Source organism: Scomber scombrus, chromosome 3 (assembly GCF_963691925.1).
Source record: "Scomber scombrus chromosome 3, fScoSco1.1, whole genome shotgun sequence".
Lineage (NCBI taxonomy): Eukaryota > Metazoa > Chordata > Actinopteri > Scombriformes > Scombridae > Scomber > Scomber scombrus.
Genome location: NC_084972.1, coordinates 28,794,996 through 28,817,906, shown reverse-complemented (window position 1 = coordinate 28,817,906; position 22,911 = coordinate 28,794,996). Strand labels below are relative to the sequence as shown.

General features: G+C 38.1%; 1 protein-coding gene across 1 annotated transcript; it reads right to left on the bottom strand.

Moving 5' to 3' along the window:
* Positions 1-11,222: 11,222 nt before the first annotated feature.
* Positions 11,223-21,452, bottom strand: hgh1 (HGH1 homolog (S. cerevisiae)). The gene is made up of 10 exons (XM_062415880.1): positions 21,319-21,452; positions 19,734-19,856; positions 18,308-18,446; positions 17,985-18,122; positions 17,142-17,293; positions 16,593-16,693; positions 15,773-15,871; positions 14,778-14,869; positions 14,552-14,674; positions 11,223-12,591 (listed from the first exon to the last, which is right to left on the bottom strand). The coding sequence occupies exons 2-10, from the start codon at positions 19,841-19,843 to the stop codon at positions 12,352-12,354; spliced, it is 1,194 nt and encodes a 397-aa protein (XP_062271864.1). The 5' UTR covers positions 19,844-19,856; positions 21,319-21,452; the 3' UTR covers positions 11,223-12,351.
* Positions 21,453-22,911: the final 1,459 nt, after the last annotated feature.

Below are 22,911 nucleotides of genomic sequence, written 5' to 3'. Positions count from 1 at the left end.
ATTCCCTTCTGACATGTATAAGTAAAGAAAGTAGCATATAATGTAGAGTACTTAAAATGTGTACGTAACAACATACTTTAGTAAATGTGGATGCAACATTTGATGTACCTTTAATATGTTTATGCAATCTACGTGAAGTACCTTGAGCTGCTTGTGGACTGAATATCATTTGGACCTTGTGTTGTGTTGAAGTCTGTTTACTCATTAATTTGTGTTTCTTCTGACTTTAACCTGAACCCAGCCGTACCTGTGACCCCAATCAGTTATCTCTGCAACACCTAATATCTAATATAACCTAAACCCTGAGCCAAATAAGCCTGATAACTTATAAACAAATGGACTCTAATGTTCATCCCTTTTGAGACAGATAGAAATCATGAGTTTTTCTATGACTGGAAAGACAAGTTGTGATCATACCTACTGTTCACTCAAGGATCACATGACATGAAAAACCTAAAGATAACAGACACAAACAAATATGATGAATTACTGTCACGTTTCAGAACATCTGCAGTGAAACCACATCGAAATGGAGCATAATGGATTGTTTCAGGACTCCCAACCAATCAGAGAGTAAACCCAGTCTTTATGGTTCTGTGCACAACCAGAAACCCTGGAAGAATCCTTGGCTACCTCTCTGTGTGTGTGTGTGTGTGTGTGTGTGTGTGTGTGTGTGTGTGTGTGTGTGTGTGTGTGTGTGTGTGTGTGTGTGTGTGTGTGATCGGGGAGGTTGTGTGTGTGTGTGTGTGTGTGTGTGTGTGTGTGTGTGTGTGTGTGTTATGAATAGATGAAGTGAAGGAGGGAGGAGCAGGAGGAGTGGACAGAGTTGGATGCTAAAACTCAGCTTGGAGTGGAAAAGTACAGCTCGTCTGCTCCGGAGGCGGAGACTCACTGTGTTAAGTAATCAAAGCAACCAATCAGAGGGCAGAAAAACACATTGATTGACAGCAATGCTCAGCAGCATGACAAACCATCAGTGAGGCTCCAGCTCTCAACTCTGTTTTCATATCAACTTAAGTTTTATGAATGTGATAAGAAGCTCCAGGCTTTTGATAAAAGATCAAAACACAGGTTTGCAGTTTATCAAGTGTGTCCAAAAACAATAGTCAGGTGTCCGTGAACTCTGAAAGAGGTTTTCCCTCGCTGTAATCATTCCTCCTGTTCATACTGACTATTAAAAGATTTCCTTGAAATGTGCTTTCAATGGAAGTGATGAAGGCCAAACCTCACAGTGAGTCCCCACAGTCATTTAAAAGTAGATGTGAAGCTTATATGAGGCTTCAGCAGTCTGAGTTAGTCATATCAAATGTATCTCTGCCACATTTACAGTCTTTTTAGCATCAAATTCCCCCTTTGTGTTTCCCTGTTGAGCTGTGGTGGAAGTATAGTAACAAAAAGACGTAACATTGAAAGATATCTACTTGATTTGACTCATTTGGATGACTGAGGCTTCATATCAGCTTCAGATAAACTTTTAAATACCTGTTTTAGCACAGAAGGAGGACTCTGGATTTTGGCCCCCATCTCTTACATTGTAAACATTATGAAGAGATCTTCTAATGGTCAGTATGAACAGGAGGAATGATTAAAACAAGAAAAACATGTGTCAGTGTTAGTTTAGGCTCCTGATGTGAACCCGTCCTTTAAAATGTTGGAACCAACTGACCTAAACTGCAATGACACTGAAGCAAATTTGCAAATACAGAAACAAGTTAATATGACATTTCTACAGGCAGATCTGTAGACGCCTGAACTATTGACTGATGGGTTTTTTTGTCATTCAGTAACTAGTACTTGAACGTACGTTGTTCACACATTTCTGGTGTTTTTTTTATTCTTCTAATGATGAAAATCAGTGTAAACTAATTTAAGTGTTTCCTAAATTCCTCCTCCAAACAGTCCAATAATCCAACCATAGTTTAGCAACCATAAATAGGGGTTGAAGTGGACTATACAGAGCTGTAGCAGGAGGGATGCTCTGTATACAAAGACTTTTGGAGGGGTGGGGGGTCTTTACGAAGCAAATAACACGAGCACAATAGTGTGAGGAATGGGTTAAACAGTGTGTCTGCCCTTAAGTAAGCTGGTAACGTTAGCATGCCCAGCTAATTAGCTTACCTCCTACAGCAGTAACCTAGCTTAAAGACCAAGACTTAGCATGTGGGTAACTGCATTAGGGGGTGAGGGGGTTAGAAAAATCACTGGACGGAGCGTAGCAGTGAGTTTGGGCCAGTGTAATCTGCTCTGCCCTGATCTTCATTTGATTTTGGACTTTAGAGATACACTCCTCTCTTCTCCTCAAACCCTTTTCTATAGTTTTAAAGTGACAGTAGGCCCACAGCATACATTTAATCTGTTATAGGTCACTGTATATTATTATCATACTTAACTAGCCTACAATACATGAAGAATGAGTGAAGATGTTTACGTCTTGCCTCGGGCCTGTTAGCTTTAGCCTTTGTCTTTTTATCATCATTACACAGCGCTGAAAGTGCATGATATCATATAGCTACATAGCATTCAAATGTATTATAGATGCATATTTTATTTAACATCAAACAGTCAACTACAGGTGGGGTTTTCAACTGTTGAAGGAGCTCTGTGGAGTTTTCTCATAAACACAAGGGTTTTGTTAACATTCAGTGTTAAGATGAGATAAGATAAGATATTCCTTTATTAGTTCCACATTGGGGAAATTTAAATTATTGCAGCATCAAGTGGATAGCAAAAACTAGAACTAGAGCATCAATAGAAAGAATAAAGAACAATAAATAATAAGTAAGTACACACTCAATAAAACAAACAAACAATAGTAGTAAAAAATATGGTAAAACAATTAGTAACATTATGTACAAAACTAATATTGGTGTCGAATGATAAGTAATTATTAACCAAAATGTTTTGTGTGTATCTTTGAGGTTAAACCAATGTGTTAAATCTCATAAAACATTTGCAAATAAGATGATTTTTCTTAAACTTTGGTGGGACCCATTTAAATAAACATTAATCTTTAATGCCATCACAGGTCAAAAACTCCATCGAGTACCTTTAATGTAAAAAAAAAAAAAAAGTGGCCATCAGATTGAAGAAATGCCCCTTAAACCCCCCTGCACCTGCACGTTTTCCGACAGCGGATAAGACAGTGCTGCATAAGGCCATTTCTGTAGCTTTCTGAAATGGACAAGCTGACATTCACACCCGCTTCTCGCAGTGATTTCTCAGAAGTGTTGAGATGAGAAAGAAGTCAGAGTTTGAACTTCTCTCTCTGGCTTTCAATTTTGATTCAAGACACAACTATTCTATCACTTTTCATCTGAATAGCGAAGTACGACTCTAATTGCCTTCCAGAGGAGACTGTCTGAAAATATGATGATGATGGAATTTTCTGCAAAGACCCACTCCTACTGTGCCTATAATTGACTCTGACCCTGCTCACTGCTCATGTCTAAACCTAGCCAACTTAACCAACTAAGGCAGCGAGTACTGGCCAATTAGAGGCAGAGTAGGTTGAGTCATGCTGTTTCCTCCCTAGGACAAAAAACAGTTGGCTTGTCACTTTCTGTTTTAGTGAAGCCCTTCGGAGCAACAATAGACCCATTTGATTTCTGATGAAGTTGGAGAACATGTCATACGTACATGTTCAGATTGGTGGAATCAAGATTAATTTACTGCCACAGCAAAATGAAAGGTCACTGGCTAAAAAAAACAGAGAAGTTGCTTTTATTCACTTCTGTTTGAAGTCAAGGGCCCATTGTTTCAGAAATTACCTTAAATTTCTTTGGTAAAACTCTGACTCTGTTATCGTCATAAACTGAAACCAAAACAGAAAGCTTGACGGGTGTATAAAGGTAAATTAAGTTGTTTTGTATCCATGTGGTTACGTCAAATTTGAAGGGGTTAAAATATGAAAATAAATATATTAATAACTTGCACACATTCTTTTTTTTGTGGACCCAGTATTACATTTCTGCTTTTAATCCATTTTGAGAGAATATATTAGAGGATTATGGCAAAAATGTCTAAGTGGTGTAACCATAAAAACTTTGTACCAAATAATCAAACTTGCTTAAAAACAGTAAATTCTCAATAAAACACCATATCAGCTAGTTTGGCATGATCTTACATTATACATTATTACATTTAATCTTGAGAATTATGTCAATCAGGAACCATTTCATTTGTTTTAAAATAAAGTAATTATTTGTATAAATCCACTTAAATACACTGTAGGTGGATTAAATATTTAATATTTATCATTCTTTTGTGGTTACACCATTTGACAATTTCAGGAGCATTCAGTCTTTGGTTTGATCTCATTTCAAATGACTTGAAAAAAAAAATACAAAATGTACATTTTAACAAACCTGATGCTGCTTTTAAGAGAGTTTTATTAAGATATTTTTGAATTGCTCATCTTGTCAACCCGTATTTTTCACTGACCCATAAACAATAACCAAGAGGGTGAGGGGCTCACAGAAGAGTCAACTTAGAGTCAACCGGATTCTTAAGTGCATTTAGTCAATTTTATTTATATAGCACCAAATCATAACAGGTATCTCAGTGCACTTTCACATAGAGCAGGTCCAGATTGTCCTCTTTAGTTTACAGACCCAATATTCCCCCATGAAGAAGCACTTGGTGACAGCAGCAAGGGAGGAAACCTCAGTCATAGCCGGGCTGTAAGGGAGCGGCCATCTGCCTCAACCAGTTAGGCTTCACTATGATGTATTTCCTGGAAAATGTCTTTTAAATAGTTTAAATAGTCAAATACCGTGTAATTACAATATTTGTTTTACTTCTTATTACTTAGACTTAACTTGACGTCACAGTTTACAATCGGCAGCGTCATCGGCCTCAAGATATCTATTAAGACGTATAAAAATAGTCTGATTGTGGTATTTTGTTACCACGTTAAAATCCTTAAAATTACATCAACCCATTTTCCCTTCATTAAAAAATCCAAAATGGATAAACATGCAAATGTATTTTACTGCTGGACACATAATGTTTCCTACTTCAATGAAAAGTCTCAGTATTTGTGAACGTGAAGCTTCAATTTTCCACATTGAATAATGGAGCAGGATTGGTTTCCAAACTAGTTGTCATGTCACAAATCATCATTTTTAAGGACTGGCCCTAAAAATCAGATTTTCAGCGAGCACAGAGAAACTTTCCACTTTTAGCAGATGAATGTGAAAAACAGCCTTTTAGTGTCAAACTTTGATCAAACATCCAACTGTAAGAACAAGAATAAACATATTTTTGAGCATAAGGAGGACTTTGAGTAAAGTTCCTGTACAGTTCACCTGTCTTTGTTCCGATTAACCAAATGAGATGTTTTATTCATCAGGTGTCGTGAGATGTAATTTGATACTTTAAACTGCGCCAGGTTAGCTGTTCCTCCCAGTCTCTCCAGTCTTAATGCTAAGCTACGCTAACAGAAGAAGAGCACACACACAATCCTTACTCACAGATCTGAATGTGGTTTAGTTTTTTGGCACATTTTTTTAAATAATAAACCAGCCTCCAGGCTTCAACATGTCGGCCCTTGTTTTCACATACAGTCTGTGTGAGCCTGACCAGTATGTGATCTGCTTCCTGCTGCTCCACTGACCTGGCAGCTCGTACTACAAACACACACATGCACACAGAGAAAAGCTCTATTCAAGAAGAGAGAGAGAGAGAGAGAGAGAGAGAGAGAGAGAGAGAGAGAGAGAGAGAGAGAGAGAGAGAGAGAGAGAGAGAGAGAGAGAGAGAGAGAGAGGTGGTGGTGGGTGTATGTGTGTGTGTGTGTGGAGGTAGAGGGGGGGGTGGGTTGTTATTCTGGTAGCATGAACTCAGTCTTTCTCCCCCACCACCACCTCCACCTCTTCCTCCTGCTCTCTTTCAGCAGTGTGGTGAATGTTTCACAGGACTGACAATCTCCTCGAGGTACACACTCACACATTCCTCTGTCTGTGTGCTATTAGCCCAGAAAGAGAGAAGAGAGAGAGAGAGAGAGAGAGAGAGAGAGAGAGAGAGAGAGAGAGAGAGAGAGAGAGAGAGAGAGAGAGAGAGAGAGAGAGAGAGAGAGAGTGGCTCAGACTGAAAGATTCATGTTGGGATTGGAAATGTCTACTGTTGTATCATAGACGAGAGAGCGAGTACTCGGCTCTGATTGGTGGGTTTTTGTTTGTATTATTTCATCTGTTTTCTAAATGAACCTCGGTATGTGTGTCAGAGCTCCTCCTGCTGGTTCCCGAGCTTCACAAAAAAAAGAGCCTGACAACACACATACACAAAGAGGCAGGAGGACGACGACGTGACATATGAATAATGGGTTATGAAATCCACCAAAGTCTGCTGAAGTAAGCCACCTAATGTGAGATACGATTGCTTCAGCGCTTGTGTATTTTGTTCACTATACTTTACTTTCATATCACTTTTCCACAAACTAAAACACAAGAGAAGGAATGCATGAAAAAAACCATACTTATTAACTCCAAACATACCAAAGTTAGATTTGACATATTTTCACTTCTCTTTCTAATCTTTAAATGTGGCTCATTTTAGCTTTTTATTTTACTGACACTGTAATTTTATTCATTGTTTGTTCTTGTTGTTTTCAAGTGAAAGACAAGCGATCGCTCTGTGGAAGCTAATGGAGATCCAAATAAAGAATAAAGAAACAGCAGAGCATTCATTCATTACTCAACTTACAGTATTAAAACTAAAGTGTAGAAATACTCTGCTGACTAATACACCGCTACAAGTCCGACACTCAAGTCGAGACCAACGAGCCTTGAGTCAAATCCCCCCTAAAAACAAAGTATATATGTTGTTTTTATACCATCACTTAAACATTGTGTGCTTTAGGGTAGATATGAGTGATTGATTTTAAGTCTAAAAAATGTCATGACAAGTCAAGTCTAATACATGTGACTCTCATGCACTAGGCTATCTACACTCTGGTACACACTATCTACACTGTGGTGAACACTGTTTCCACTCTGACATGCACTGTTTACAGGAAGCAACACACACACACTAAGGTATTATATACATTACAACACCATAGTTAATAAATTCACTACATGAATACAAAAGGGACATTGAGTTTTGGGCGGTGTGTAAAGCGTCTTGTGTGGGAAGATAACTGTGAGCAGTATGAAAATGAAGTTAGTGCACATGTTGCAAAGGCTCATGAGATATGATGCAAATGTAGACTTTATTTTATTATTTATTTGCATATATTTATAATAAAATGCATTTATTTGACCTCCTCCATCACTTTGACCCAGAAACATATTTTAAGTTTATCAATATTAATATCACTATCATCTTTCTACACCAAATATTCAGTGTGTGATGAGCTCTTCTAAAATGTGGCTGCTGCCATCAAACTTTATTTTTGAGAAAAAGGGGCTACAAAGATAATCATTCATATTCAGCCATTTTTCACATAGATTTAAACAAATGTATTAAGCCTCAGTCTTCTCAGCTGTATCTCTAAAAGTTGAGCAATGTCTTCCTCACGTTGATTATCTAGCTTATCATCATCCTCCTCTACTGTTAACCACAATCTGTCTCTGCTGCCAATAAACTTTATTCAGCCTTGTCAATACACAGCAGGGGGAAATTTTACGAAAAGCTTATCATATGAATGATAAGCTTTTCGTACACACTTATCATGCACTATCATATGAATTTTGTATTAATGCTGACTTTATATTGAAGCTGAGACTTTGTTTATTCAGAAACGCATTAAAAAAAAACCCAGAAAACAGGCAAAAATAAACTTTTTCATGATAAAAATGTGTTTTTGTGTTTTTACAAGAGCGGACAGCTGCGATATCAGACTCATTGTGAAGGAGCAGGTCACACATTAAGTTTAATTTTTACAGCTGTGATTAAAAGAACAAAGATATGAAATGTAAACACAAGCGGAGGGGGTGTGTAGGACTCATCTCGCAAGTACTTCATGTATAGTGTGTGTGTGTGTGTGTGTGTGTGTGTGTCCAAAACACACACACCCACACACACACACACACACACACACACACACACACACACACACACACACACACACACACACACACACACACACACACACACACACACACAGAGGCAAGTGAAACCGGAAACCTCAGCGTCTGATTGGCTGTCTTAGACACCAGACCTGAAACCTGCCTGGTTTCTCAACTTCCTTCAACACAAGACTTTCTTTCTTTTCTCGTCCATCTTCGCCTCCCTCTGAACAGAAAAATAAATAAAAAATGCAGCAGCAGCCTGTTCAGTCTCAACATGAACACTTCTCCAGCGCAAATAAACTTAATAAACAAAAAATCAGAGTTGAGAGTTTTTGAATGGCTGGATAGAGATCACTCATTAAATATATGAAATATGCAGAAACTGACATAAACAGTACAAAAAGCTAAATTTACAGTCGATCTGATGAATGTGGATTTAATGCATTACACCCAAAAGAGAAGATTTAGACACTGCAACCTATGTATAAAGCCATTATTTATATTTATGTACAATTGTTGATTATTCCAGCTGTTTGGTGACAATGAATTATGGTTAACTAAGGACATTTTTATCATTTGAAACAACTGATTACAGACATGTTTCAGTGTGAAATTAGATTTTTATGGACTGTTTGGAACTGACCTTGTTGAGGTGGAAAAACTCACAGAGACACTGATAAAGAAACGCCTGGCTAGGTCACACACACACACACACACACACACACACACACACACACACACACACACACACACACACACACACACACACACACACACACACACACACACACACACACACACACACACACACACACACACACACACACACACACACACTGTACAAGCACCCTAATGGAAATAATACAGTATATTCCCTCCTCTAACTCAAACTTTATAGATAGCAACCGCAAACACCTCCGCTATCAGCTGACACACAAAAAACATGTTTCTCTACACCTGTGAGGACCCTGACTGACACACATTAATCCACTCTCCAGCCCTAAATTTAACATAATCCTTTGTTTAATATAAACCTCCAAACCAGAGCTCAACAATCAAATAACTCTTCTATAGAAGTGAGGACCGGACAAAATGTCCCCATTCTCTAAAAAACTCAACATTGTCCTCAACGTTCAAAATACTTCTAATTTTCCATAAGAGGTATTTACTTCACAAAAAATGTCCTCACTTTTCAAAACTGCCTTCAGATCTGAGGGTCTCACAAAGAGAAAAAAACCCATAGACCTACACACACACACACACACACACAGGTTTGTTTAAGTCACTTTTGGGGTATTTACATAGACTTACATTAATTTCCTGGAGACTTACAATAACCCTAACCTTTCACCACTGACCCAAAAGTCAGCTTTTTACCAATTTGTGTCACAGCTTTTGTCCCCAGTTGAACAAGTTCTCCTCAATCAACTGGTCTTAAATCCAGTTTGTGTCCCTGAAAGTGACATAAGCCACACACACACACTCTCTCTCTCTCACACTCACACACACACACACATTGACTTTTGTACTTCTATACTTGTGAGGACCATTATTTACATAATGCAGTCCCTAGCTCGTAACTCTGACCCTCACAGTTTAACATCTAACCCGTACCTTAAACTGAACCTAAATCCAGCCTGAACCAAGTCTTAATCCTAAAGGTTACCAAAACCAGCCAACATGTCCTCACCACTATGGTGTCAAACTAAGATTCATCCTCACTAAAACAGAAATACATGCTCACTAACACACACATTTATATAGCTATCCTAGTGAGGACATTCATTGATATAATTCATTTTTACCCTTAATCCTAACTTTGACCATCACAACTAAATTCCTAACCTGAACCCTGAACTGAACCTAAACCCAGTTCTAACAATCACCCAAAACAAAGTCTGAAGCCTCAAGCAGCCCTTTGAAGGCCAAAATGTCCTCACTACTACAGTATAAAACTCACATTGGCCATACAAGTATACACACACACACACAGTAGTTCCTGGTTTTGTCTCGTGAGTCTCAGTTTATCTTCATGTCAAACTGGAGTTCACTGAAGTTATTTTCCTGTTCAGTTTTTCCAATGACAGATAATCTCAGTCAGTCCTGACACACAAAGTCAAAGCTACACAATTATGTCATATCAAAATTATTTGTCTTTACACATTTTGACTTACTATTGAGTCATATTCTGAGACACTATCGAGTTTCAAATGTAACACTCTTACATTCACATTTCATGTGTTTATCTTTGAGTTGAGAGTGAACTTCCTCGGAGTTGAGCAGAGGTGAAGTTGTTGACTGGTTTAAGATCAACGTCCGTTTGGAGAAACGACAGAAACTGTAAACACTCTGGCTCCTCCTGCTGGTCGATCGGTGTCATTTTAAAAAAACTGGTTTAAAGGAAATTTGGTGAAGATCTGAGCAGAAGGACTGAAGAGAATGAAAGACAGAAGAAGAAGAAAAGAGTATTTTACTGTTTCATTTATTTAAGACTTGTAATTCATCTGGATATTAATGAAGAAATAAATAAGAAAAAATGTCTGTTTCCCTTTAATTAAAGAGGAATTCAACATGACTGAAACTGCACATTTACATATTTATTTATATTTCAGATGAAGCCACATGATGCCACACTGTCACTTTCAATGCAGTGAAATATTTTTTATTTTTTTAACACTTATTCAGCATCCAGGTACTGAACAAGTGTACCACAAATTACTTAATTGAAAAATAAACGACATATTAAGAGATTTTCTGCAGAGATTCAGGTTATTTAAAGGGTAAAAAGTCTTACTGATAGTGTTTCATTTTACCTTAATTTACAATTACAGCTAAAAATGTTAGTGTGACTTTATCTACATTAGCTCCAATCTCAAGAGTCAATTAATGGATATATTAATAGTTTATAGTACAATTACGATTTATTAATGGATTATCTGCAAACTGCAGGAGGTTTAGAAATGGAAGAGAGGCGTCTTTAAAAAAATGTGCTAAATGTGATTGTTAAACACAAACTGTAAATGTTAAAGTAGAAACACTGTGTCTGAGTCTTGAGACACAGCACTGCTGTCATCTTGGCCAGGGCTCCTTTGGGAAAGAGATCTTTTAATCTAAATGGGATTCACTCGGTTAAATAGATGTTTAAATATAGAGGACAAATGAAATGTGACAGGCGGACACATCAGTAAATGGAATACACAAAAAGTTAAATTTTAAAGCCATTTTATTATTTAAATTTCTTCTGGAGAGGAATATGTGTTTAAAATGATGCTGGAGACATGCAGAATATGTCTGATTAAAAGGTGCAGCCATCCAAAAACATGGACTTAAATGAAGAGCTGGAACATCATGATGCCCAGTACACATGATACTGTGAGACAGAGTGACATAAAGACAGAGTCTGACAACCATAAGGTGAGATCTCATCACATTAAGACACTCAGGAAGGCAGAATGAACCCTGGTTTTATATAAAAGTCATGACGATAACCTTACAGCAGGTCAGATCTGTAACTTCCAACTTATTCTGACAACTAGAAGCACTGTAATACCTTTCTTATTAAATCCTTTTTGAAATGCATGAAATGAAATGAGCCAAATTTAAGTAGTTGAGGACACTCCTCAGATCAGTCTATTAAAAGGATTTTTCCCTCGTGATGTGGGACAGAAGAGTCTCGACATCTACATCATCGTATGTTTCCTCCCAGTCAGACATTATAAAACAGGCAGCAGAAATATTAAGTTATCGATGGATTCAATGTGAGAAGAGGCTGAGTATCGCTCATGATCACAATAATGATGGTTATTAAAGTTTTAAAGGATAAGATTTTCTATATTTTTCTTATTATTAACAAATCTTATGAATTGATCTGTATTGTGTGTGTATTCAAACCTGACATATCTTATTTTTCTGTGCTGCAGACTTCTGTTGTTGTCCAGAAAACTATTTAAAACATCAATGAGCCACACTATTTTGTTCTCTGTGACTATCCATTCAACCGGATTGCTTTTACATTAGTTTGAATACACTAATTGGCTCTTATCATGAGATTTGGTGACAATAAGAAAAATAGAGAAACAGCCTCATCCTTTAAAATCCACCGTAGTTGCAGCCTGTGACAGAACAGAAAACACTCTTCCTTCCTTTGTATCATTACTCACTTTTCTGGCCGCTGTGACATCACTCCCTCTGCGAAGCAGCTGATAAATGTCACTGAGCAGCGCGTCTCCTCCTGTAAACGTCCCGTCACGTCTGACTAAACCTGTTTAATGAAACTGATGTCCGAATGACAAAAATCCACCTGAAGGCAGAAATGTTACAAAAGTCTAAAACAGGTTTTTCTTTATCGTGTGAATCCTTCCTGTTGTTCTCTGTCCGTCTCCTCTGGAGCACTGTTCTCCTTCTCTGTCTCCTTCTTCTTCCTCTCCTCTTCCTTTTCCTCCTCCTCTATCCTCTTCTGCTCCTTCTCCAGCTCCTCTTGTTCTTCGGCATCGGCTTTCTTCAGTTTGTCCACCACGTCGTCGGGGATGTCCACCTCCATCAGGTTCTCCATGCCCTGCTCCGGCTCGTCTCCTATCAGCACCTGCAAGGAGAGAAGGACGAGACGGAGGGATCAGACTACGTCCTGACAAACACAGCAGACATTTTGACTTTATAGTATAAAAATGTGTTTTATTGTTCATTATATGATGATTTAAGAGCTGCACTTTCTAGTAAATTAATTGTGATTCATTTCTGATGATTTCTTCTGGATGATGATTAAAAAAACTGGAGTTGTGTTTTAGGAAGTGAACATTTATTGTGGCAGATTACATTTGTAGAGCTTTTTGTTTTTGTGATGTAATGTTTTATTTGACGAAGTTATGCTCTTGTCTGACTAATGTTTCATCTCCTTTTTTGATTACAGGGACTGTAAACGTGTACATGCATAATAACTAACTAACTAACTACAGTGATCAAACACATATCGATCCAAAAACTTAAAAAATGTTGTTTTTTTTGGTTGTTGTTTTTTTTTTTACAAATGCTGTTTAAATGATTTACTTATAGTAATCAAGAAGTCCTCTTATAGTGCTCATTTTAGAAAAAAAATTAAAACTACAGTAATTAGGAGCGCCCTTGTGGTCGGGTTAGGGGACATATGCTACAGGTCATACTCCTCTCTCTCTCTCCCTGTTTCCTGTTGGCATCGCTGCCAGTTACTATCTAAATAAAGATAAAAGGCAAAAATAAATCTATTAAAAAAATTTAAAAAACTACAGTCATTATTTTTTATTTTTTTATTTTACTCCCATTATACACATATGATATGTAATTATTGGCTGCAGCACCATTATTGCCTCTTGGTAACCTGTCTGCTTCCAGCTAGTAATCTGAGGCTGCTGCATTGAAATCATGACGGGAAAAAGAAAGTTATTTTCTCTTAATGTAAAACGTAGTCTCCTCAAAGCTTATTAAGTGTTTGAAAACAGCTGTACTGTATTTTCAAACAGTCAATAAAATTCATTAAGTCATTCATTAAGACATTAAGCTTCAATGTTTATGAACTATGTGCTTCTCTCTCTCTCCTATTCTTGCTCTCTCTCCCCCCTACCCCAACCGGTCGAGGCAGATGGCCGCCCACTTTGAGCCTGGTTCTGCCTGAGGTTTCTTCCTGTTAAAAGGGAGTTTTTTCTTGCCATTGTCGCTAAGTGCTGCTCATGTGGGAATGTTGGGTCTCTTTAAAATTAAAACCTGAAGAGTTCGGTTTAGAACCTGCTCTATGTGTAAAGCGCCTTGAGATAACTTTGTTGTGATTTGGCGCTATACAAATAAAGATTGATTGATTGATTGATAGTGAAGCAGTTCATTTCATCCATCCATCCATCCATCCATTGTCTGCTGCTTATCTGGGGCTGGGTCGTGGTGGCATTAGGCTAAGCAGTGTAACCCAAACATCCTTTTCCCCAGTAACGCTCGTTAGCTCCTCCTGGGGGATCCCGAGGCGTTCCCAGCCCAGGAGACATATATATATATATAAACCCCCACAGTGTACTTGGGTCTACCCAGGGGTCTCCTCCCAGTTGGACGTGCCTAGAAAACCTCTAAAGGGTTCTAAAGGAGTATGTTCATGTAATAAAAATATTTAGAAATCTGTTATATTAATCTATGTATGATATATATATAGTGATCAATTTAACCCGGCCAGACTTAATCACTATTATAAATAACTTCAATTAATTTAATGAACAGTGACTCTTAAGTGTAGCAGTGAGCCAGCATGAAAAACACCTGGACCCTAAATCTGAGGAGTCTAACTGGAATTCAGTCATTGTCAAAAATGTCACAAGAGCTGCAATGATTACATTCATTATTAATTAACCTGCAGATTATTTTCCCACTTCATTGTTTTATCTAAGAAAAGGTCAATAATCCTGACAAAATATTTAGTTTACAAAGACATAAAATATAAAATCTTCACATTGGAGAAGCTGCAACCTGACAGTGTTGGGAACGACCTTATGAGATTCACAGTCTAGTTTCAGAAGCTGGATCCTTCCTACCTGGACCAGTTTCTCACAGGCTGCTCCAACATGGACGTCTTTCTCCCAGAGGTGGAACTCTCTCAGGATCGGATACGCGTTCCTGTCTTTCAGCGTCTGCCGGCCAGATTTGGTCGCTGTCAGCTACACAAGAGAGACAAGCAGGGAAGAGTTCAGCATAGAAAAGTGTGTCCGTAAGTCTGTAAATGTGTATTTGTTTCTCAGTGTTTGATGTTTTTTTTTGTACCAGAAAAAGTGTTTCCAGCAGCATCTTTCTGATGTCGGGGTCTTCTTCTCTCTTCTTGTCCTCTGGGAGGTACTGCAGGTCCACGGGCAAACCTGAACATCACATTAACCCATTAACAATTAACCTTTAACATGAACTGTTAATGCATAAAATTAAAAGTTTATCTACAGAAGAAGATGAGCAGGTTTGTAAAGAGATTCACGGCCATGCAAGACGGCTCTAAATGAAGCATGTTTCACTACACAGATGATACAACTTCTTCTGCTTTAACATCTAATATATTTATGTAGCTACTAGTCAGTTAGATATGAAGGTTTTCTCTTGCTGTGGTTTAATTGACAATAAAAAGCCTGCTCATCATTCACTTTAGCACTTTTAAAAAAAAGAATAACTCAAGTTTGTTACGTACTGCATTTTCATAAAGATGGAGGACTCATGAAAGACATAAAAAGGAATAGCCAAAAGATTATATTTTGTTTTCTTTCTCAATCAATACTTATTACTCACTATTGTATTTTGTTGCTTTTATGTTAAATAATGTTTCAGTTTCTGCTGATGTGACTACATATTAAAAACAAAACAAAAAATATTCTACTGAAGCCTGAAGTCTGTTTTATGAAGTATTATGTAATTGTGACACCTCGGGTAGAATAATAAAAGTTCAGGTAATGTGAGAGCAACACCAATCAAACTTTTGACAAAATTTGAGTTTATCTATTACAGGTTTGTCAGGTCTGGGAGAGGGAGTTTCCATCAATTTATATTTATGACTGTATATTTGCATGTTTTTATTGTGAGACGTGCAGATTGTCTCTGCATCTGGTTTACTGTTCATTTAACCATCTGTGTTTCCATTTCTGTTTTGTTAAGTATTGTTGCTGCTTGTAGAGGCTCGCTGTGACTTTACACTAGAAACACTTTATGAATGCAGTTGAGTTAAAATGAGACAGGCTGACTAAACTAAAACGGTTAACTATTATAAAACACACGCTCACCTTCATTCTCCTCTTCACTCAGCTCCTCTGGACCGGCCAGCGGCAGCAGCAGGAAGGGCAGGATGTCCACAGCGTCGCCTAGCAACCACTCATGATGGGCTGCACAGATTGGAGAAAGGTTTAGATCAGATGATAATGCTGGACTGCGTTTCAGTGAGGACATCTCAGGTTTTTACAAAGACGTCACGCTGTTGAATCAGAATCAGGTTTATTTATGCGAGTAGGTTTGCACACACAAGGATTTTGGTGCTTAACATACAAACAAATACACACAATTAAGTAATCCTAAATAATAGGACAGACCCTGTAGAAGCTACTTCCTCTGACGGCTTACTGATGTAGTTACAGTTAGGAGGAGTAAAGCTACAGATATAGTCTCTATCTGACATGTTAACAGACAGCTACAGACTTTATGGACACATACTAGCCCTGCCGTTTGGAGGATGCTTTCCAGTAGATCTGGTTGGTGTCTACATGAAGACAGCAAATCTGCGTGGGCACAACATATTGGAGGGACGTGTATGTCCGCACAGAACCTACATGTACGCTCTCTGATGATGAAATCTACTTCACACAGACCCTCTCGTACTCGTGGACGTGGGAGGTATAATTTAAGGTTTAAGTTCCAGTGTGTGTCTTGGAGACATGGATTTATTTACGCCTTATAATCAAACATCTGGCTCGAATGTGTCTAAGATTTGCTTCTTGGATGCTATTACATGTAGCTGTTTTGATATCAAATCGCTTTCCCATCTGCCAATGACTCATGAGGTCTCCGTGTGTGTGTGTGTGTGTGTGTGTGTGTGTGTGTGTGTCTCACCGTGGTCAAAGCAACAGTTGCGTAGAGTGCCTATAACTCCGCCCCTCCTCACCGCTGAAGCCTGGTACTGAGTGAAAGGCAACAACCTCTGGATTACACACCTGCAAAACACACAAACACATATAATTACTACATGCTGAAGCAGCTACAGGGTCAAAGGATGCCAATTTGTAGATTTCAGTTGAGCTACCTGTAAATATTAGGGGTGTAACAGCATGTGCATGTACCAAAGAACCATTCATTATGGGACACAGTTATTATTACTGTTGATTTAATCTTCACACATGCAGAAAATAACATTTAAAGTTTGAATTTCCACAAAGAAAACTCTTAATTTTCACAGTAAAGGAGGTAGGAAATGTTAAAAAAGGAATTTGTGGAGTGTGTAAAGCTCTGCCAACGTTCACACCTGTGCACATCTGTCCAGTTGCAGCAAAATAAATAAGACATGATTTACAGTGTATCAGTTTTGAAGGGTTTAAAACAAAAAGAAAAACTAGGAGGTGTTGACTCCACATCAGCTCTTCTCCTACAGTGTACATCAGTCACCTGTCTTTGTCCAGCATGTAGTTTCTGGCATCGGGCAGCTGCGTCAGGTTGGACAGCAGAGGACCGAGGTAGTGGAGCTTCGCCTTTTTGTTGTAACCTTCGGTGCAGAAGATCTCCACCAGCTGAGCCATACCAACTCCCTCCTCGAGGACCTGAAACAGGGAAGCAACACGTCATCTCATCTAGTAGATTGCTCTGATGGACTTGGGAGGCTTTATGGACTCGTATGGGATGAGCAGCTCACTGATTCATGGTGGAGTCGAGCTGTTAAAAGTGATTTTGAATTAAAAATCATACATTTAACAAGAAGCCAATGTAGTGAAAACAGCACTGAGGTAATATGAGAACACTGTGGAGTCTCAGTTAATTATTATGCAGCAGAATAATGATGATGTTGTTGTTATAGCTTCTTGGTTTAAACAAGACTACAGAGCATTAGGAAAGATAATAAGGGCCCAGTTTGGCAATGTTTGGCAGTGTTTGTCTGTTTTCTGGTGTCTCACTGTGATATAAACCATTAGAGTCAATATTTTTGATAATGTTTACTGTTATTTGTGCAGACTCGTGTTGCTTTTCCGGTAATTACCCTCACACTAAAAGTAAAAATGAGTGCATCAGCCATTACAGTGGGATAAAGGGGAAAATTGGGCAATTTGAGATGAGGAAAACAGCTCTGAATGAAGCAATTGTACAAATGGGTTTGTTGCAATATTAATGGAGTATTAGATATTTGTGTATCCTCTTATCCTTTTATGTATTTACCAGCAGAAGTAGGTAAATATCTAAATGCCACCCACACAAACCTCCTCCCGTCACAGCTCCAGGTCTGTTACTGGGACCCACCTTGAACACAGTCTTGCAGGTTTTCTCAAACCGGGTCAGGTTGGACACGATGGTGCAGATCTGATCAGAGAACAGGTAGTCTGGATCCATGAGGTTCTTCAGCAACACCGGAAGAACTTTAACATCTGTCACCAGCACCTGAACGAGACGAGAGCAAACACATCCGTACATGAGATTAACACTAAATACACAACGTTTCTGAAGGCTGTACGGCTGGTTTGTTCTGTTTCATTTGTCAAATGTCAAATTATGAGTAATTCACAGCAACCAATTTATAGGAGTTCATTTAGACCAGACTCTGCTGATCGGTCAAGACTGCTCACCTGGTGCAGAGTCTCATCAGCTGACAGGTTGATGATGATGTGGAAACAGTCCTTCACTATCGCAATAGAGGGGTCAGAGGTCAGCGCAAACAGGGCAGTAAGTATGTCAGGTTTAGTGCGGAGGAAGCGGCAGCCATCTCTGAAAAACAAACACATGAAAAGACAAATGAGCTACTGTGGGAACTTTAAGGTAGCACACGATCAGCTGAGTGAGTACAAGGATGTAAATCCCTCTAAATAAGTACTGCAAACATCAGTGAGGAGCTACAACACTGTACATTTCCCAATCTTGGGACTAATAAAGGATTATTTTTTTTTCTTATCCTAAATTTAGTTCTTTTTTTTTTTTTTTTTTAAATACACGTTATTAGTGATGCATTTTCATCAATACACCTTACCAATAATTACCAAATTACGTAACCAAAGTTATTCAAAGCCTCCGCCCAGTTATGCTACAGTTCAGCAAAACCTGCTTAAAAGATCCTGCGTGTCAAGTCTCGCCTTCCAGACCTTTCAGACTGTGCGACAGCAACGATCAAACAAAGTGTATTGTTTGTCACACTGTGTGAGATGCCTGCAATAACTCTTGGTCACAATCTGCGTCAGACTGTGTGATAACAGTTTGAGGCTGTCAGATTGTGTGCTGAATGTGTGGTGAATCATCGCGCTGTGATGTAAGTGGAAAAAGTAAATGAACACAAAGACACGTCATTAGTCCGTCATCCATCTGTGCTGCTCATGTTTTAAACATGCAGCAAAATCACACAAATGTATTTTTCCTTTCACCTCTCTTTGTTTAGATGTTTGTGTGCCGTGATCATATTTCTCCCTAAACTTTATTTAGAAAAAACTGCACTTGGACAAATGTCATGTCAGCCATTGTATTCTGTGTCATGTCACGTTGTTTTCTGATTGGTTGGTTTGTAGATGTGAGTCATAGCAGCTGTCACATTGTAAGAATTTAGTCTTAATTTTGCCTCAGGCTTTGTTTGGTCGCTAAAGCTTCAATTCGGTCATCTGTGGTCTCACAGTGTGATCTAGGAGCCTTGTCCTGGATAAATGATCAAAGATTTTCCCGTGTTTCTCTCAGGATCGTCAGATTTCATCTCAGACCACCGCACGTTGTAAAGGGGGATTAAAAGACACATTTTAGTGTTTTTGACTGTCATCTCTGATATGAAAACACACATCAGTAATGTGTGTCCTGCTCGTAGTTTAGTCAAACAATCTTGATGCGCTGTGGAGCATCTCTCCTGTCTACCAACATGTGGATCTCACTGTGAGGCAGCAGATGAAGCGCCATTAGAGTCTGGTTTCTTTAAGGACTAGTTTAGTATTTGTATCAGAGCAGTGAGCAGAAACATACTGAGAAGCTTTGTTTACTAAAGGAATCATTCCCTCCTGCTCCTCCTCCTCCTCCTCCTACCTGTTTCCTGACAGTCCCAGGAAGTATTCGGTGGCGTGACCTTTGACATCAGGTCGTGTATTGGGAGTCAGGAAGGAGAGCAGCTCTGCAGCCTCAGAATCACTCAACATCTTCAAACTGTGTCTGAAAAACAGCAACAACAACCACAACCAACATCAGCACAGAGAACAGTATGATGAACTGATACTGATCTGAAAGTCAGTAAAAACAAACTCGAAAAGAAAACCCATAATATTATAACATATGAATAATAAATGGACTCTTCTTGCCTGTATGAGTTTTTTCTACTGTATATTAACCATCGCTGCTACAGTCTGATAAGAGACTCAAACATAAACATTAAGATGTATTTTGGTGTTAAATTCTGCATTAAATTGATACGTTTTAAAAGCAATTAAAACTTTTGATTTTTGACAAAGAAAAAAATAAACTAGACTGAACACTGAAACTAAAATAAAATAAAATTGAAGACGTGTGTTAGAGCAGCAGGTTACTGTTGTAGCTGCTGGAGGTGGAGCTAGTTCACACTACTTTATATACAGTTAGCTAGTTTAGTCCAGTGGTTCCCAACCTAGGGGTGGGGCCCCTCCAAAGGGTCAGCAGATAAATGTGAGGGGTGGTGAGATGATTAATGGGAGAGGAAAGAAGAAAAAACTAACTTCTGATACACAAATGTGTTTTCAGTTTTTGGACTTTTTCTCTAATCTTTGATTTTTGGTAAAATGTTGGATCATCTTGAACATTTATTGAAATGAAACCATGTGAGAAGTTTAGAGGGAAAAATCACTATTTGATGGAGCTGTTATCAACTCCTAGACATCTGAAATGTGACCCTGACTTCACACTGCTTCACAGGTTTCATCTTTAACAATGTGTTGTATTTTAAAAGCTTGTTATATTATCCATTGTGTCAAATATTCATCTAAAAAGTAACTAAATCTGTCAAATAAATGTCGTGGAGAAGTAAGTACAATATTTACCTCTGAAATGTAGGAGTGGAAGTATAAAGTAGTATGTTAAGGAGTATTCAAGTAAGAGTCTCAAATACCACACTCAAGTACAGTACTTGAGTAAATGTACTTAGTTACTTTCCACCTCTGTACATCAAAACTAGCAGATTAAAATAGTTGGCTCCTGTGTTACACTCAGTATATTAAACTTGTGATTAGCTTTCCTTTCTACACTGACATTACATTCAAAGATGTGTGGAAACAGCTGATATCTGTATCATAAGAACAAGCCATGTCTGCCTTTATCTCAACTTAAATGCCTTAGTATTAAATAAATGAAGACACTGTAAAGAGTAAAGTGTGTATTAAACAAAGCTCAGTCCACCCTGATGTTTACTTTAGCACACAGAGCTAAGTTAGCACAGTGTATTGTCATATTATAGGTTAAAAACACATCTGCTACAACAGGTAAAGTTAAATTATAAGCTATTGAACCTAATTTACTTCTCACACATGGACAAAATGCATTAACTTTACAACAAAATCACAAGTAGACAGTCCAGGTTTGACACATGCTTTAGATAAACCCTTCAGTCACGTTATCCATGTTTGTTTTTAATATATAATCATCTTACCTTAAATTAGTTATAGGGTTTGTCCAGTTTTTATATCACTGTTAAATCTAATCTATATTTTTCTAACATAACACATCATGTAAGTCGCAGTTAAAGCACATGTGGACAGCAGCTTCAGCTTCAACCAATCCAGGCCTGTCTTTCTATACGGTAACCCTAGATGTGACATAACGCGAGATTTTAACACGTAGTTCATTTCGTGTGCGCGTTGTTTGACATTTCGCCATATAGTTATGTTTAATGTCGGTAAAATATTATAGTTAAGATCTGGTTAAATTAGACAGGAATACACTTGGTTATGTTTAAGGAAAAATCTTGGTTTGAGTTAAAATGACAAATCTCGCGAGATCTTTCGCAAGTCTAGGGTTACCATTTAAACATGACCCCTAAGCCACGCCTTTATTCCGGGTTACTTTCTTCTTTTTCGATCAAATAAAGGTTCCCCATGCACATTACCGCCATCTAGCGTTTGACATCCACAGTTTACAGTTTTTTGGAAAGTGTCCACACACCAAATAGAGATGGAAATGAGAAGTTCTTATAAATGTGTTCATTTTTATGATTATTATTTTATATTTAGGCTATCATGAGACCTTGACAATCACTCTTTTGCCACTGAGTATACTGCTAGGTTGAAAGTAATTTATTCTTATGTTGTTAGTTGAACTTTATTGTGCTGTTTTGAAACTTGAAATGATAATAATGATTATAATAATAGTTTGTGCAGTTTCAATCAAATGCAGCTCAGTAATGAAGCCACAGTTTCCAGCTATCCATGTGTTGGACAGTTGTTTAATAAATCATTCAGGTGATCCTCTGAAAACTCAGGTATTTATTTGGTGAATACCAAACCAGCTGAAAGAAGAGAAAAAATTGGACTCATATCCATCAGGTGGACACTGACAATGGGGCATGTTTGTATCTTTTTCTTTTTCTTTTTGTTGACATTTTTGTATTTATTTGACAGTTTCTTGAAAGTGCAGAGATCCAGAAATCAGGGGTAGAAAGACGTGTGAGAAAGTGTTTTTTCATTCAACTCTGTGTCCTGCTTCAAATACCTATTCTGCAGAGTTTGGCCTTTTGTTTTGACTATCAAAAAACAAGGCCAAACTCTGCAGAATAGTCAAACTTGGCGGTGTAATATCAGACTGTAAAACAACACTCTTCAGCTTATTATCATGACAAAGCTGTTGAACGAATTGCAGACAAAATCTTGTAGGATTTGCATAATCCCCTGAATCATCAACTCCTGCCTTCAGTAGACAGTGCAAAGAAAAATATCTATTAAATAAATCCTTCATCCCACGTCATACATCTGTGAAACTAGTTATTAATGGACATGCCAATATAGTTTTGAATCTCACATACCTGGCACTTTACTTCTTAAATTGCTCTTACATTATTTAAATTCAATGTTAGCTATTTCCTTCTTGCTTTTTTTCAAGAAATAAATCACTAACATGGGTCTGAACAGTGGTTTGGTGGTTAGCACTGCTGCCTCACAGCAAGAATGTCTTGGGTCTGATACCTGGCTGCGGCCTTTCCGTGTTGCTGTTTGCCCGTTTTCCTCATACTTACATTGGTTTCCTGCGG

Bases quoted from the DNA above. Each gene is read 5' to 3' on its own strand.
- hgh1 (XM_062415880.1), bottom strand. From the start codon at position 19,843: ATGTTGAGTGATTCTGAGGCTGCAGAGCTGCTCTCCTTCCTGACTCCC. The intron at 18,447-19,733 runs GTAGGAGGAGGA...TTTGTTTTTCAG, and splicing joins CTGGGACTGTCAGGAAACAG to AGATGGCTGCCGCTTCCTCC. The intron at 16,694-17,141 runs GTGACTGATGTA...TGTGTTTTGCAG, and splicing joins TACATGCTGGACAAAGACAG to GTGTGTAATCCAGAGGTTGT.